An 18,193-nucleotide genomic window follows, 5' to 3' on the forward strand; every position below is an offset into this window, starting at 1 on the left:
GTTACCCAGAAATGATTTGATATTGAGATAAAGATCTCTGCATTGGACCTTTGAAGCACCCACACACACAGTAACCACATTGAGCAGACCTAAGCACATACTTTTAACACATGCATACAGGCATTCACTTTATTATTCATGCAGACACACATGCACTGAGATACATTTCCCTTGAGAGGCTATTCCTAGCAGCTATGGCATCTATATATTTCAGGATCGCAACATCGATAGCAGATCACACTAGCGATATACACTGAGTATTCAAAACATGAACTGCTCTTTTCATGACAGACTGACCATAATCAAATCAAATGTATTTATATAGCCCTTCATATCTCAAAGTGCTGTACAGAAACCCAGCCTAAAACCCCAAACAGCAAGTAATGCAGGTTTAGAAGCACGGTGGCTAGGAAAAACTCCCTAGAAAGGCCAAAACCTAGGAAGAAACCTAGAGAGGAACCAGGCTATGGGGGGTGGCCAGTCCTCTTCTGGCTGTGCCGGGTGGAGATTATAACAGAACATGGCCAAATTGTTCAAATGTTCATAAATGACCAGCATGGTCAAATAATAATAATCACAGTAGTTGTTGAGGGTGCAACAAGTCAGCACCTCAAGAGTATATTAAGGTGAATCCAAGTGAAAGATATGATCCCTTATTGATGTCACTTGATAAATCCACTTAAAATCAGTGGAGATGAAGAGGAGGAGAAAGGTTTGAGATAATTGAGATATGGACTGTGTGCCATTCAGCAAGACAAAAGATTTAAGTGCCTTTGAACGAGGTATGGTACTAGTTGCCAGACGCACAATTTTGCTGCTGGGTTTTTCACGATCAACAGTTTCACGTGTGTATCAAGAATGGTCCACCACCCAAAAGACATCCAGCCAACTTGTCCCAACTGTGGGAACCATTAGAGTCAACATGGGCCAGCATTCCTGTGATGATTTGATTTACTGTAAATGTTCCATGCATGTTGATGAACCTGTCTCTCTAAAGGGTATTCAATGAAATGCTTGTTTACAGTTGCTAAGCTGAAATAAACACGTTTCCATGCTGGGAGAAGGTCAGTGAACAGACGTAAAGGTTACCGTGATAGTAATTTGTCAAAGCGTATAAGTGCACACAGAGAGAAATTGACTTTAGAGGCCACCTCCCTTGAAAGGTGTCTCAAGGGACCATAAGACTGGTATCTGAATATCTAATGAAAGCCATGTAGAAATGCTAACAAACAGGATGGAGTGAAAAATGACAAGAGAAGCAACGTTTTTGGCAAAGGATAAAATAATCCTGTAGGACATTAACTACGTTTTACATATGCATGTAACTTTATTTATAAAGGCTGTCACAACGGTGGAATGATGAATGAGATCAGCCAGTCCAAATAAATAAAAAAGTAATTTCCGGCTTGCCAGGCGCTTTGCTTCACAGCGCCTTTGATATATTAATGCCATAGCAGACTGAAAATGACCCAAATAGAATATTTTAATAAGAATATTTTAATATATATATATTAGCTGAAGTCGGAAGTTTACATACACTTAGGTTGGAGTCATTAAAACTCATTTTTCAACCACTCCACAAATTTATTGTAAACAAACTAGTTTTGGCAAGTCGGTTAGGACATCTACTTTGTGCATGACACAAGTCATTTTTCCAACAATTGTTTACAGACAGATTATTTCACTTACAATTCACTGTGTCACAATTCTAGTGGGTCAGAAATGTACATACACTAAGTTGACTGTGCTTTTAAACAGCGTGGACAATTCCAGAAAATTATGTCATGGCTTTAGAAGCTTCTGGTAGGCTAATTGACATCATTTGAGTCAATTGGAGGTGTAGCTGTGGATGTATTTCAACGACTATCTTCAAACTCAGTGCCTCTTTGCTTGACATCATGGGAAAATCAAAAGAATATCAGCCAAGACCTCCACAAGTCCGTGGAGTGAAAAACAGTGAAAAAATTGTAGTCTGGTTCATCCTTGGGAGCAATTTCCAAACGCCTGAAGGTACCACGGTCATACGTACAAACAATAGTACGCAAGTATAAACACCCTGGGACCACGCAGCCGTCATTCCGCTCAGGAAGGAGAAGCGTTCCGTCTCCTAGAGATGAACGTACTTTGGTGTGAAAAGTGCAAATCACTCCCAAAACAATAGCAAAAGACCTTGTGAAGATGCTGGAGGAAACAGGTACAAAAGTATCTATATCCACAGTAAAACGAGTCCTATATCGACATAACCTGAAAGGCCGCTCAGCAAGGAAGAAGCCACTGCTCCAAAACCGCCATAAAAAAGCCAGACTACGGTTTGCAACTGCACATGGGGACAAAGATCGTACTTTTTGGAGAAATGTCCTCTGGTCTGATGAAACAAAAATAGAACCCCAACCGTGAAGCACGGGGGTGGCAGCATCATGTTGTGGGGGTGCTCTGCTGCAGGAGGGACTGGTGCACTCCACAAAATAGATAGCATCATGAGGAAGCAAAATTATGTGGATATATTGAAGCAACAGCTCAAGACATCAGTCAGGAAGTTAAAGCTTGGTCGCAAATGGGTCTTCCAAATGGACAATGACAACAAGCATACTTCCAAAGTTGTGGCAAAATGGCTTAAGGACAACAAAGTCAAGGTATTGGAGTGGCCATCACAAAGCCTTGACCTCAATCCTATAGAAAATGTATGGGCAGAACTGAAAAGGCGTGTGCGAGCAAGGAGGCCTACAAACCTGACTCAGTTACACCAGCTCTGAATGGGCGAAAACTCACCCAACTTATTGTGGGAAGCTTGTGGAAGGCTACTCAAAACGTTTGACCCAAGTTAAACAATTTAAAGGCAATGCTACCAAATACTAATTGAGTGTATGTAAACTTCTGACCCACTGGGAATGTGATGAAGGAGATAAAAGCTAAAATAAATCATTCTCTCTGCTATTATTCTGACATTTCAAATTCTTAAAATAAAGTGGTGATCCTTACTGACCTAAGACTGGGAATTTTTACTAGGATTAAATGTCAGGAATTGTGAAAAACTGAGTTTAAATGTATTTGGCTAAGGTGTATGTAAACTTCGATTTCAACTGTATATATATTTTTTTTTAAAGATTATTCTTGCGTAATTTTCAGTCTATATATAGATACACACACACCACACACACTACTGTTCAAACGTTTGTGGTCACTTAGAAATGTCCATGTTACTGAAAGAAAAGTAATTTTTTTGTCCATTAAAATAACATAAAATTGATCAGAAATATAGTGTAAACATTGTTAATGTTGTAAATGACTATTGTAGCTGGAAACAGCAGATGTTTTATGGAATATCTACATAGGCGTACAGAGGCCCATTGTCAGCAATGATCGGACAGCCGACCAGGGTATAACACATGATGTCAAATACTCACAAATAATGAGGTGTCCTTTATTAAGCTTGACCGAGATGCAGGCTGGACATTTGTGTCTATTCCATTGATTTCATTGTACAGGGCAAGCTAAATCAAGTGAATCTCTCTCAAGTATTTGAAAGTAGAACTATTTTACGTACGCATTTCACCCAGTTCTGCTGGGCTGGAGCGTCACTGGCCAAGGTAGGGTAAATGTGGTTGGGGAGGTTTACTAATTTGACTAGCCACATCCTGACTTGAAATAATAATGCATACATAATGTAGAGATAAAACATGAGATTTGCCATGACAGTTCAAGTTTTGCTCTCATATCTTAAGTTTGGATTTGACACTCACTAAACTCTTCAGTACGGTATCCACATCAGGACAGAATCACAATTACCGTCCTAATATGAGCACTATCGTGGAATCCGTCACCAACAGTACTAACCTGGCCCAGAAGTTCAGGAAGTCCCAGGACTTGTCCAGTGAACACCCCCAGACAGATGAGGATGGAGTTGAATTGGCCAATGGAGCCTCTCATGTGTCTGGGGGATATCTCGCCCAGATACATGGGCAGGGCGCTGAGAGCAATACCTGGAAACACAAGCCAACAAGTACAACATCGATGGATATTAAGTTCAATATGGACTGCTTAGGATTTACTCTTTAAAAGTGTTAAATTATTGAGGGTTGAAAACCTCACCGTGTAAATACGCCTGAATAGTAAAAATACAAACTGTCCTAGTCATTTAGCCATGTTGTATATACAAAACCTCCTTCACATGAATTTCAATAGAATCTCAAAGTAAAAATTCTTTGAAATCAAGTGTAGATCAAAGATTGTGTGGTTTCACAATGCCCATGAGAGGAATGCAGTGTTTTCAGAAAATATGTTGTGTTACAGCCTGAATTCAAACTGAATTAAAAAAATAATGTATTATAAATGAAATACAGAAATATCTCATACTTATGTTAATTATATATTTCTGTATTTCAATTTCAATACATTTGCAAAAATGTCTAAAAACATGTTTTCACTTTGTCAATATGGGGTAATATGTGTATATGGGTGAGAACACACCCTAATGAAACAATTGTATAGGGCTATTGGCACTGATGTAATCACTCAGCTTGTTCTATATACTTACTATAATTGTGTAATAGTATGTCGTTGGTGAGTCATCTAAGAGTCTTGAGAATCCCCTGGTTGAGACTATTTTTAGATAGTTGGGGGATAATGGTCAGATTTCTCCAGCCTAGCAGAAAGAGCACTCACCAGAGTCCACCCCCATGATGAAACGACCGATGATGAGCATCTCGAAAGATCGAGCCTTCTCCCCCAGGGCTAACAAAAGAGCAGCTATCACTGCAAAGCCGTTATTCAAGAGCAAGGTGCCCTTCCTAAACAGAGAGACAGAGGGGGAAAGATCGAGATCAGGAAGAAGGGAGGAGTTCAGAATAGCCACAGGTAAAAAAAATTTACAGAGCACTTTTGCAATATTGAAACAGTATTTCTTATGCTAGAGGATAAAAGGATTGGGTGAACTAATGAATACATCTTCTTTCCATAAGTCTATTAGTGAGACACCCTGTACACTAGCTTCAAACCTTGCAGCTCTACTTTATCATATTTAGGCACGTAACTTGGGGGGGGATGAATCATGACCCCCCCCCAATATTATAAACAGGACATTTTGACACCCTCAATAATATACCATGATGAGTATGATTGATTGTGAAGAAAAATTCCCACTGTAAAGCGCCAAGCAGCTTTTGGCTTTATGTGGTTTTGCAACACAGTGATCCCCCAATCACAAATACACCGTTGGTTGCTCCCGGTCCCCAGAGGCAGCTGCACGTTCCTGGTAAAGGGAAAAGGAGTTGAGCACGGCTTGTAAGGAGAATGGAGCAATGCGCAATTTCTCCTCTCTTTCCATTTTTATTGGTCTGCGATATATTTCTTCAGTTCAGCAGTTTGCACTATGCGCTCTCTCTTTCTCTTTGTAGTGTTTGCTGAGGAGAGGTAGCTAGGTAGCCTAGTGGTTAGTGTGTTGGGCCAGTAACCGGATGGTTGCTGGATTGAGTCCCCAAGCTGACAAGGTAAAAATCTGTCGTTCTGCCCTTGAGCAAGGCAGTTAACCCCCTGCTCCTGGGTGCTGTGGATGTCGATTATGGCAGCCCCCTGCACCTCTCTGAATCAGAGGGCTTGGGTTAAATGCGGAAGACTCATTTCAGTTGAATACATTCAGTTGGACAACTGACTAGGTATCCCCCTTTCCCTTATATTCACGAGCGCTCCAATGTACACTGAGTATACCAAACATTAGGAACACCTTCCTAATATTGAGTTGTTCCCCCCTTTTTGCCCTCAGAACAGACTCAATTGTCAAAAGTGTTCCACAGGGATGCTGGCCCATGTTGACTCCAACGCTTCCCATTGTTTTTTCGAGATGGCTGGATGTCCTTTGGGTGGTTGACCATTGTTGATACCAACGGGTAACTATTAAGCATGAAAAACCCAGCAGCATTGCAGTTCATGACACACTCCTATTACCATACCCCGTTCAAAGGCACTTAAGTATTTTGTCTTGCCCATTCACTCTCTGAATGGCACACATACACAATCCATGTCTCAATTTTATCAATGCTTAAAAATCATTATTTAACCTGTCTCCTCCCCTTCATCTGCACTGATTGAAGTGGATTTAACAAGTGACATCAATAACAGATTATAGCTTTCACCTGGATTCACCTGGTCAGTTTATCATGGAAAGAGCAGGTGTTCTTAATGTTTTGTTTTCTCAGTGTATAAATGTTTTGAAAGTTTCTACCAATAGGTGCCCTTCTTTGCGAGGCATTGGAAAACCTCTCTGGTCTTTGTGGATGAATCTGTGTTTGAAATGCACTGCTCGACTGAGGGACCTTACAGATAAGTGTATGTGTGGGGTACAGAGATGAGGTAGTCATTCAAAAATCATGTTAAACAGTATTATTGCACACAGAGTCCATGCAACTTATTATGTGACTTAAGCAACTTTTTACTCCTGAATGTATTTAGGCTTGCTATAGACCAAGACATTTCAGCTTAAAAAAAAAATATGAATTTGAAACATTTCGAAAAACATAATTCCACTAGTGACAAAACAAATCTCAATTTCATACATTTTAACTCAGGATGTAACGCAACAAAATGTTGAAAAAGTCAAGGAGTGTAAATACTTTCTGAAAGCACTGTATTGCCAGTCAGTAAATACATAATTTAGCTAATAAAAGCAGAATAAATGTAATGTTAATAAGCTGAGCCCATCATTGTTAAGGCCAGCCATTTTTGTCATATGATAACGGGTCAAAGACAGTCAGTGGAGAGAGCTATACAGAGAGAGAGCACCATTCATGTTGAGGCAGGGAGAGGAAAAATAGATAATCAGGTAAGAATACGAGTTAAAAGGCACTATCAGTTCAACTCCTCATCTTTGCTGACTGTAGCCCAAGTTTTGTAACAAAACAGTTGTTGCCTGCATTTTGATTTCATTTGGTTGTCATGGAAGGGGTCAGGGACAGACAGTAGAGAGAGAGGGAGCACCGCCCATGTTGAGGCAGGGAGAGGACAAACAGGTCATCCGGTGAGAATTTGGGATTTGAGTTATAAAGCAGTCTGGTAACGCACTTTGCACAGCAATTTATGTTGCACACAAATTGGAACTATCAGTTCAAATCATCATCTTTGCTGACTGTAGTCAGTGGAGAGAGCGAGAGAGAGCAACCACCCATGTTGCGGCAGGGAGAAGACGAACAGGTCATCAGGTGAGAATATGTAATGTAGTGTTGAGGAAACAATGGTGAACACACACATTGGAGTATTTAAGTGTAGTCTTAAGACATGTCTTGTAGCTGTACTATTGTATATGTTTCATAATAGTTTGGCAAAAGAAAGGCCCTTCTATTTTGGCAATAGAAATTAAGACAATGTTTGTTGTTATGTTTTTTGTAGGGGACTGAGCCACAAGTCAGGGGCCAGTTGAGCACAGATGACAGGGACAGAGCCACAGGACAGGCAGAATATATCAACATCAGCACAAAGCCAAATCAACCACATCCCAAGTTTATTGTTATCCAGAAACAAGCTGACAGAGTTTTGCCATTTCAAGATTTCCCCTGGCTGTGTTACAGTGCCTCTTTGAAGTGGGTTTTATGCTTCCATTGCACCAACTTCTTTCTTAATAAGAGGTCACCCTTTGGCACAAAACCAAACCCTGCATTTGTTAACAATGGCTTTAGAAATTGGAAGAAGTCTACTGAAAAGTTTTCATCTCATGCTAAAAGTCATTCCTATTGCCACTCAGTTACAGCGAGTGCACAAGAATCAAACCCTGTGGACGCAGTTATCTTCTTATTTAGCCAGACAACAAGAGGAAGCAATACATTGTCTACTGAAGATTGTAGGTTCAGTGAAGTACCTAGTAAGACAGGGTGAGGCCTTAAGAGGTCATGAGGAAGAAAGCAGAAACCTGTACAAACTTTTAAAAAGGCAGAAGATGACACAGTCCTTCATAGTTGCTTAAGAACATGCAACCATGATTACACTAGCCCTAAGATACAGAATGAGATGCTTAACTTAATGAGCAATGACATCATTTGAATAATAGGCAATATCATCCGATCTATTCCGATTACTCCATTTTCCTTAGTAATTGAAGGAACGCAAGACATCTCAGGGAAAGAGCAAGAGTCTATATGTCTGAGATGTCGACTATGACTTGCTGCCACATGAGAAATTCATAGGTCTGCAGTGCTTGAAACGACAGGACCTCGCCAAGATGGCAATGAATGTTATAATAAGATTAGATCTAGCCCTGTCAGAATTGCATGGCCAGACATACTGTATGACGAAGCAGCCAATATGTCAGGTAAGCACTGATAAAAAAAACAGCCTATGGCTGTGTATGTGCACTGCGGAGCACATTGTGTGAACCTGATCACGCAAAAAGCCTGCTCAGCTTCCGTCCTAACCCGAGATTCCCTTGATTGGGTCCATCAATTGGGCATCTTGTGTGGACTGTCCAGTAAATTCATAGACATTTTTAATCGGATTGCAACATCAGATCGTGTCACTCCTACTGCCCTCAAACCTCTGCCAGACCAAATGGACTGTCAGACATAAAGCTATCAAAGCAGTCCTCCTTCAGTATGACTGTCCTCTCTAGTTTAGAGGAGATGGCAGAAGGTAACTCTCCTATAGAAACCACTGCCAATGGCCTGCATCAACAATTCAAGAAAGGCAAAACTGTACTGGGTCTTGTGCTGGCAGAAGCTGTTATTGGAGAGCTGGAGTGCCTTAACACATTTCTCCAAAGAAGAACAGACCGTCTTGGGCATGCAGGCTTCTGTTGGTTGTGTTCAGTCCGCTCTAAGGAAAAATAAATGAAGACGCCTTCTCAAACAGGTTTTGGAAGGTAACAACCACTGTGGAGAACCCACATGAAAAAATACAATTCTATAGTAAACTGTTGTATACTGTAGAATACTATACACTCGATACCTCAATCATGTGTAGTACTTACTATAGAATGTTGTATTATACTGTAAAATACTACACTCTAGAACAAAGAGTTCCAAAAGGGTTCTTCGGCTGTCCCCTTAGGAGAACCCCTTTTAGTTTCAGGTTGAACCCTTTTTGGGTTCCAAGTAGAACTCTTTCATGTTCCATCTAGAATCCTTTATTCTACCTGGAACCAAAAAAGGGTTCAACCTGGAACCTTTGGCTGTCCTATGAGAACAGCCAAAGAACCCTTTTAGGATCAGGATAGCACAATTTTTTTCTAAGAGTGTATAGTAAACACTACAGTATTATCTACACAAAAAAAACACTGCAGTAAATACTAAAGTAATGTCTGTAAAAACACTACAATAGTAAACACAACAGTATCTTATTTGCATATACCCTGCCCATACAACTCCCCCATATCACAATGTGTGCCACCCATAAGTGAGAAACCTACATGCCAAGGATAGAACATATATTATGTTCCCTAAAGTTTATAGAAAAGATCTGAAGCTTTGAACTGTCCGTTCAGACCCAGTCCTACCTACCTACAGGTTATGGAAAACTAGCTCTTTTAGTATTTCTCCAGTAGGTTGTACTTCCATGTCAAATATAATAAAACAAAAACCTTATAGTAAACACCACAGTAATATCCACAAAAACACTACAGTTAATCCTACAGTATACTATAGTCCTCAAAAACAGTAAAGACAATCTGCAAAAATACTACACCAAATATAAACTCAGCAAAAAAAGAAATGTCCCTTTTTCAGCACCCTGTCTTTCAAAGATAATTTGTAAAAATCCAAATAACTTCACAGATCTTCACTCTAAAGGGTTTAAACACTGTTTCCCATGCTTGTTCAATGAACCATGAACAATTAATGAACATGCACCTATGGAACGGTCGTTAAGACACTAATAGCTTACAGACGGTAGGCAATTAAGGTCACAGTAATGAAAACTTAGGACACTAAAGAGGCCCTTCTACTGACTCCGAAAAACACCAAAAGAAAGATGCTCAGGGTCCCTGCTTAGCTGCGTGTACGTGCAATAAATTGCAATGTCCGTACCGTGAGACGCCTAAGACAGCGCTACAGGGAGACAGGACGGACAGCTGATTGTCCTCGCAGTGGCAGACCACGTGTAACACCTGCACAGGATCGGTACATTCGAACATCACACCAGCGAGACAGGTACAGGATGGTAACAACAACTGCCCGAGTTACACCAGGAACGCACAATACCTCCATCAGCGCTCAGACTGTCCGCAATAGGCTGAGAGAGGCTGGACTGAGGGCTTTTAAGCCTGTTGTAAGGCAGGTCCTCACCAGACATCACTGGCAACAATGTCGCCTATGGGTACAAACCCACTGTCGCTGGACCAGACAGGACTGGCAAAAAGTGCTCTTCACTGACTAATCGCGGTTTTGTCTCCCCAGGGGTGATGGTCGGATTCATGTTTATTGTCGAAGGAATGAGCGTTACACCGAGGCCTGTACTCTGGAGCGGGATCGATTTGGAGGTAGAGGGTCCGTCATAGTCTGGGGCGGTGTATCACAGCATCATCGGACTGAGCTTGTTGTCATTGCAGGCCAACTCAACACTGTGCGTTACAGGGCAGACATCCTCCTCCCTCCTCATGTGGTACCCTTCCTGCAGAATCATCCTGACATGACCCTCCAGCATGACAATGCCACCAGCCATACTGCTCGTTCTGTGCGTGATTTCCTGCAAGACTGGAATGTCAGTGTTCTGCCATGGCCAGCGAAGAACCCAGATCTCAATCCCATTAAGCACGTCTGAGACCTATTGGATCGGAAGGTGAGGGCTTGGGCCATTCCCCCCAGAAATGTCCGGGAACTTGCAGGTGCCTTGGTGTAAGATTGGGGTAACATCTCACAGCAAGAACTGGCAAATCTGGTGCAGTCCATGAGGAGGAGATGCACTGCAGTACTTAATGCAGCTGGTGGCCACACCAGATACTGACTGTTACTTTTGATTTTGACCCCCCTTTGTTCAGGGACACATTATTCCATGTCTGTTAGTCACATGTCTGTGGAACTTGTTCAGTTTATGTCTCAGTTGTTGAATCTTGCTATGTTCATACAAATATTTACACATGTTAAGTTTGCTGAAAATAAACGCAGTTGACAGTGAGAGGACGATTCTTTTTTTGCTGAGTTTAGTATATGTACACTACTTTTCTTTTACTACAGTATTTATATCACAGTTAACTGCAAATACAACACTATAATACAGTATACTACAGTACATACTACAGTATTCACTGTAGTGTTTTTGTAGACTTTAGTCAGCAAAAACACTACAGTGAATACTACAGCATTTTTTAATGTGGGACACTGAACAGATTGGGTGTATATCTACAATAGAGTCAGAGGTTAATGCGCACTCTCTTGCAGTGCAACTGCCCATGTTTTTACTCAACTGCTCACTCAGTTCTAGTGCACATGCAGCACAAATTCTAAGAGGACTGCCAGTAAAAGTTTGTGGCTAATTCACAGATATTGAAGCTCTGGTCAGGTTGCTACTTATTATACATGTCCTCTGAAGCAGAAAGGAGCTTTAGTGCCCTCAGGAGGTTAAAGACGTGGCTGCACAAAACAATGACACAAAGCAGATTAAACCATGTTGCTGCCTGTCTGATATTATCCACCAGGAAAAGCTGGATGCTATAGGTAGGAAAACAATATGCAATAACTTTATTGCTGGTAGTGACAAGTGTAAGCAGGTACACTATATATACAAACGTATGTGGACATCCCTTCAAATTAGCGGATTTGGCTATTTCAGCCATAACCTTTGCTCTGGAGCAGTGAGTGATGAATCACGCTTCACCATCTGGCAGTCCGACAGAGAAATCTGGGTTTGGCGGAGGCAGGAAAACGCTTTCTGCCCGAATGCATAGTGACAACTGTACATTTTGGTGGAGGAGGACTGCGAGCCAGGCTAATCGCCCAACATCAGTGCCCGACCTCACTAATGCTCTTGTGGCTGAATGGAAGCAATTCCCCTCAGCAATGTTCCAACGTCTAGTGGAAATCCTTCACAGAAGAGTGGAGGCTGTTATAGCAGCAAAGGGGGACCAACTCCATATTAATGCCCATGATTTTGAAATGAGATGTTTGATGAGCAGGTGTCCACATACTTTTGGTCATATAGTGTATGTATACATATATTTTTTATTTAAATAGGCAAGTCAGTTAAGAACAAATTCTAATTTACAATGTCGGCCTAGGAAAAGTGGGTTAACTGCCTTGTTTAGGGGCAGAACAACAGATTTTTACCTTGTGAGCTCGGGGATTTGATCTCGCAACCTCTCGGTTACTGGCCCAACGCTCTAGTAACTAGGGTACATACAGTACTAGTCAAAAGCTTGGACACACCTACTCATTCCAGGTTTTTTCTTTATTTTTACTATTTTATACATTGTAGAATAATAGTGAAGACATCAAAACTATGACAATTATTTTTTATTTAACTAGGCAAGTATGTTAAGAACAAAAGTGTTAGAACTTTAAGACATGAAGGTCAATCAAAACAGAAATATCTTCAAATGCAGTCGCAAAAACAATAAAGTCCTATGAAATAGCACATATGGAATCATGTCGTAACCAGAATAGAAAGAGGAGTGCGAGGCCCCAGTGCACAACTGAGCAAGAGGACAAGTACATTCTAGTGTCTAGTTTGAGAAAGAGACGCCTCACAAGTCCTCAACTAGCAGCTTCATTACGCCTATGTAGATATTCCATTAAAAATCCAGCTTCAGTTTCCAGCTAAAATAGTCATTTACAACATTAACAATGTCTACACTGTATTTCTGATCAATTTTATGTTATTTTAAAGGACAACATTTTTTGCTTTTCTTTCAAAAACATGGACATTTCTATGTGACCCCAAACGTTTGAACGGTAGTGTGTGTATACACACAGATACACACACACACAGAAAATACAAAATAAATATACATCTCTTCATGACTACGGTCACGACTTGTATTACAGGAAAGGATTTTCCACAAGCCTCTCATCCACCCTTTGGTACGAGGCATGCTAAATCTCATCTGGATAGGTTTCCCAATCTCAACCTTTCTTTCTTTTCCTCTCAAAAGGATGTAATTGCATTTGGACATTCTCAAAAAGGTGTAATCTCACGGTTTTATCTAATAAGAATCTCAGTCTCTCTGGCCAAACAGTTCTTTAAACACAAACGCTTCGTCCAAAATTGTTTGCTTCAATGCATGCAATTCAACATCTATGAACCTCAAGTCAAGGACAGTTAAGTAAATGGATTCTTTGGAATGAGGTAAAAGAGCGTAGCAGGGGCATCGACACTGCAGTCCAGGCACTGACTAAATGACACTGAGCACAACAATCCCCAACCTTGCGAACTCATCATACTTTTACCGAAATTAGATCTCGAGGAGTGGAATTGGTCCACAGACCTCGGAGAAAGAAAATTACTTTTCAGCCCAAAAAACATTATGTTCCAATCTGCCCTTGAGTAAGAGCTTGTGTAGATTAATCTGCATTTTGCTTAATAGAAAAACTAAAAATCCTGGTATCGTATGTTTGGGTTAATTGAAAGGGTTTTTAGAGGGTAGATGATGTCCTACTTATTTTCTAACTTCAACTCATATCTTACTGGTATACTACTGCATACAACCCTGCTTCGCTGCATGTGTGTAGCAAGCACTTCAGCGACGAGGCATACGAACGAGATATACGATCTGAAACGATGGGGACAGACAACCGAAAGATACAGCTGTTGCTACTGTATTTCCATGGACTGGATCTGGCGCAGTGCCACAATACAAAGACGTATTTGAGAAGAGAAAGCGACAAAGCAAGCGTGCAGAGGTAGGTAGCCTGATTCTTGACTTTCAAGGTATTCTTATTTTGTTATTACCATTGCACCATATCATGTAGACATATAGGCCTAGGAGCTCTACAGGTTAGCATATGTGCTCCATATATTTATGACAGTTGAGAGACAATAGACATTGAGTCACTTTACATTGCAGAATATTATCCCCAAAATGTGATAAAAAAAACATACTGTAGGCTATATAGTGTTATGGGCTAATGTGAAAACATAAACCCACTAATGGGTTTGTTGCAAAAGTAAACTAACTGCTCCTCATCATCATTACATTCCTCTATTACTGTAAGAATTGCAGTCACATATTCAAATTCTCTGCAGCACAAACATTCCTCAATCGCGGAATTAGAGCGCAATTGCCACAACTGCACCACCAGTCTGTGTTGATCCAGGGGTGGGCTGGGGCTGTGGTCTAGCTACTGCTGCAGCTACTGGTGGCTAGAGGGCAGCGGCCATCTGAAGGTCAATTTGCCTCAATTCTTTGTCCAAATACTCAGGCTTAAATAAATATGGTTCGATAACTCCATCGGCGCCCCTATTTCTTCATCCCTCGCGATTATTTAATCGTCAGACATATTAGTAGGTTTTTGTTTACTTTGTATAATTGATGTGTAACGCTGTCTTCACTTCTCCGCCCAAAAAAGTACATCTGTGAATAAGGGCATAACTTGCAGTTTCGAAGTAGCAGGGATTCCCTGAGAGTGCACATGCGCAGTTGTTACCCATCTCCGCTGCTGCGGCAGTTGGCTACATAAAATAATGATATAAAATAATCACAAATGTTCTCAGTGGAAAAGTACACATTTCCTGACTCAAAACTGATTGAACTTGACAGAAATAGCTAATTCGGCCATACGCTTTCAATAAAACACATTTGTCCACACATCGGAGATTTCTAAATCATGAATTCACTTGCAACAGAGCAGAGGGGCCTGCATCCAGCAACGTCACGAATCACATGACCCATTTTTGCAGCTGTTTCAGTACTGCACTTCAGGGAGAGCGAGAGCAAACTCCACTGAACTAGTTTCCATGTACGGAATCACTTGGGTGTTCCTGGATTTTTGGTAAACTTATTTAATATAGATTGTGCACCAGTTGTTTTTAACAAAGAGACACACACCCCTGCCCTTGAGTTTACAAGACGCTGCCGTTCTGTCATTCCGATGCATAGAAAAAAAACTGGTCAATTTATATTTCACCATGTCCTTATTCAGCCAAGACTCTGTGAAGCATTGTATATTACAGTTCTTCAGGTGCCATTGATAGGATAGTCTCGAATGGAGCTCATATAGTTTGTTCTCCAGTGACTCCCCAACTGAAAAGAGGGTAGAGGCGGTTTATTCACTGGTCGCCATAGTTACATCAAGGTGCCCCCCAAGTCGGCCTCTATAGCACCGTCTTTTCCTCTTCCGAGTGTCGGGGATTAGGGGCTGGTCCCGGGTGAGCAGTATGTCCTGCATGGCCGAGTCATTGAAGTAGAATTCTTTATCCAAATCGAGGTGTCCAGAAGCTCTTTTCGTTCAAAGGAACCGATGGTGGAAACATTATGTAAAAAAACAACATCAACGCAAAAAAATATATACAAATTGGTCAGGAGCCTGTAAAACCGCCGCTCTACATGCCAGAAAACCAGTGTACAACCAGAAAATAACGTAAAATGTCAAGTGCCACATTTTGCCACTCTGTCATTTCACATTGGTCGTCACACTTGATTTCCTCGTTTACAATTCCATCTTAAAGCAACCATTTTGTATTCCTAATCATATATTATGTTGCTGTCTCATTCATCGACTCATTTTAGGCCATGCAGAAAGTAATCAAGTCAGGTTGTATTAGTCATATGATAAATGAATGTATTTATGAATCTCATCCTAAGGCTATTAAGGATGATGTATGGTGAGGTTAAGACTATTGCTTACATCATAAACAGTCACATCTTTTACGGTCATCCCCTAATGGTCTCGAAGTAACATTTCAGTGATGAGTGGGAGGTATAAAGAAGCCACAAAGGGACTATTATCTACAGCTTCTATTACCACATGCAGTAGTCTTTACTGCTCAATCACTTGGGCCACAAATCAGGGAGGGCAAAAATGGAACAATATCTTGCCGATATCAACACGCCTCTGGAGTCTATGTTATCACTCTCCACCAATGTCATCAAACTCTCAGAATCATTATGGGCCGCAGTGTGCTAATATGTCCGCACCAGGAGAAGTAGTTGTAGCTAAGCAGCTGCATTGCTACAATGGGAGTGAGCCGCATGGACCGAGTTAATAAAGTTCAGTGAAAACTTGTCTGTGAACAAGAAGGGTTGAAACCTTTAGTATGCTATGTAGGTCCATTATGTCATTTGGAGTAGGCTATAGGTAATTGACTGACGCAAATACTGTTTCTGTTATTGACTTGGAGCTTTATTGACTGGAGCACAGAAATAAATAGGCTACAGGTCATTCAAATTCAGAAACCCTAACTCACGCTGCTAAAATTAAGAAATTCTGGAATGTTTCACAGACCCACCAGTATCTCCGATGAGAAGAGAGAGGGAATGGGGAACTGAGGCCTGAAGCTGTATTCAGTTAATGGAGGCTTCATGTTAAATTTACTTTACACATTTCTCTCCCCGGAGGAGGGAATATGGACTCAGTGTTTATTTTTGTGTGGCTTCTCAAGGGCTGAAATCAACATTTAATTCCTTTGATATGTTTCAAAATCTGATTACTATATAGCGACCATAAAGCGCTGATTTGGGACGCTCATTGGGAAATTACACCAACTGAAGGACATCAAAAGACAGAAACGTCTATTGGAATCCGCTTGGCTGGCAAGTATCCTTGTGAGGGATTTAGAGGTGCCTGGAGTGGATTTAGTGGTGTCTGGCTCCATGGGGGGCCTGTGGAGCATCCATTAGAGGGAATCACCCATGCACAGGCCTGCTGGAATCCTTAGGCTGTCAGCACTCAGCTCTTCCTGCCATGTTCCATCTACCGTGACATCTGTCTGTCTACATGCGTCCTGACCACTAAAGGTTCGCTCACTGAAATGCTAAGAGAGAAAAACGACAGGGAGGGAAGAAAACTGAAGAACAGATGGGGAAGGGTTTATCTAGTTGGCCGCTTTCAAAAGTTAATGAGGAGAAGAAGATGGGGGAAGAATCCCAAAGGAGGGGTGGACGGTTTGAACATATATGCCAACTCCTCCTCTCGCTTCAATTGCCAATAGTGTGGTGAGTGTTGTCGCACAAAAAAAATAAGATAAAGATAATAGATAAAGCTATGTTCAGGCCTTTTACTCACACCGGGAAACTCTAATAGACATTCAGAAGTTCACTTGTCAACATTCCGTCATATACTCCCACCTCAAAAGATCCTTCATCAGACAACGCCAGAAGCACTTATCATCCAAACTGTACCTAATTCACTGCAAGCCTCTGCGCTACCTTACCAATGGTTCATTTTCTTAACAACGGAGCCGTGCAGGGAAATACGTATGCTGAAATGTTCATTTATATGTATGCATTGACATCTATGTCAGCAAACCTCTTCTTTTAATGCTTATCATAGGTGTGTTCCAACTTACCTTCCAATGAGTTTCGTGAGCAACGTGACGCAGAGCGCTCCAAGTAGGCCCCCAATGGCAAATATGGAGACTGTGATGGACCATAGCATGGTGACCATGTCTGCTCCTATGGGTTCTCCGTAGCGCTCCATCCATGTCTGGTTGTAAAATGTCTTTATATACTGTACAGGGAGGAAGAGGAAGGAAGTCAGCATCTCAGCAAAAATATTTTTGTCATTATTCACACAATTATTAAAATGCTTGTTTTTCCATCCGATTTCAAGGTAATGTTTGCGTAACCTTTCAAGGTCCATGCTGTTGTTAGGTTCTAAATAAACAGAGTAAAAACTAACAGACAACTAGGAAAAGCTCAAACCAAGTTTATTCACCCAATGGGTCAGACAGCTGAAAAGACAAAGACGTTCTCACCAGCACAAGTATTTACACCGCACTTTAGGCGGAGTCTCCTCCTTTTCTCTAAACATTACATCTTTGTTGCTAGGCAGGAAGTTAAGTGATGTGTGTAATAAACTGTTCCTTCTCCCTTCGTGTGACCTGACCTGACCTCGGCCCCCATTACTCAATTGTCACGTGTGCTCCCTCTCGGGCCTCTAGGTCACCAGGCTGCTCGTTATGGCGCACACCTGTCACCATCGTTAAGCGCATTATGACACTCACCTGGACGCCATCAACTCCTTGATTACCTGCCCTAGATATGTCACTCCCTTTGGTTCCTTCCCCAGGCGTCATTGTTTCTGTTTCATGTCTGTGCGTTCTTCATGTTTCTTGTTTTGTATTATGT

General features: G+C 41.3%; 1 protein-coding gene across 3 annotated transcripts in view; it reads right to left on the reverse strand.

Annotated features, from left to right (window-relative positions):
* Positions 1 to 18,193, reverse strand: part of slc2a9l2 (solute carrier family 2 member 9, like 2) — a 244,081-nt gene that overhangs the window by 181,034 nt on the left and 44,854 nt on the right. For 2 of the 3 annotated variants that reach the window (XM_014131731.3, XM_014131730.3), the window contains exons 4-6: positions 17,413 to 17,573; positions 4,663 to 4,787; positions 3,835 to 3,980 (exon numbers count right to left, since the gene is read on the reverse strand). In XM_014131731.3, coding sequence (XP_013987206.1) covers positions 3,835 to 3,980; positions 4,663 to 4,787; positions 17,413 to 17,573 — 432 coding nt within the window. 3 annotated transcript variants of the gene reach the window in all.

This window comes from Salmo salar, chromosome 12 (assembly GCF_965601325.2).
Source record: "Salmo salar chromosome 12, fSalSal1, whole genome shotgun sequence".
NCBI lineage: Eukaryota > Metazoa > Chordata > Actinopteri > Salmoniformes > Salmonidae > Salmo > Salmo salar.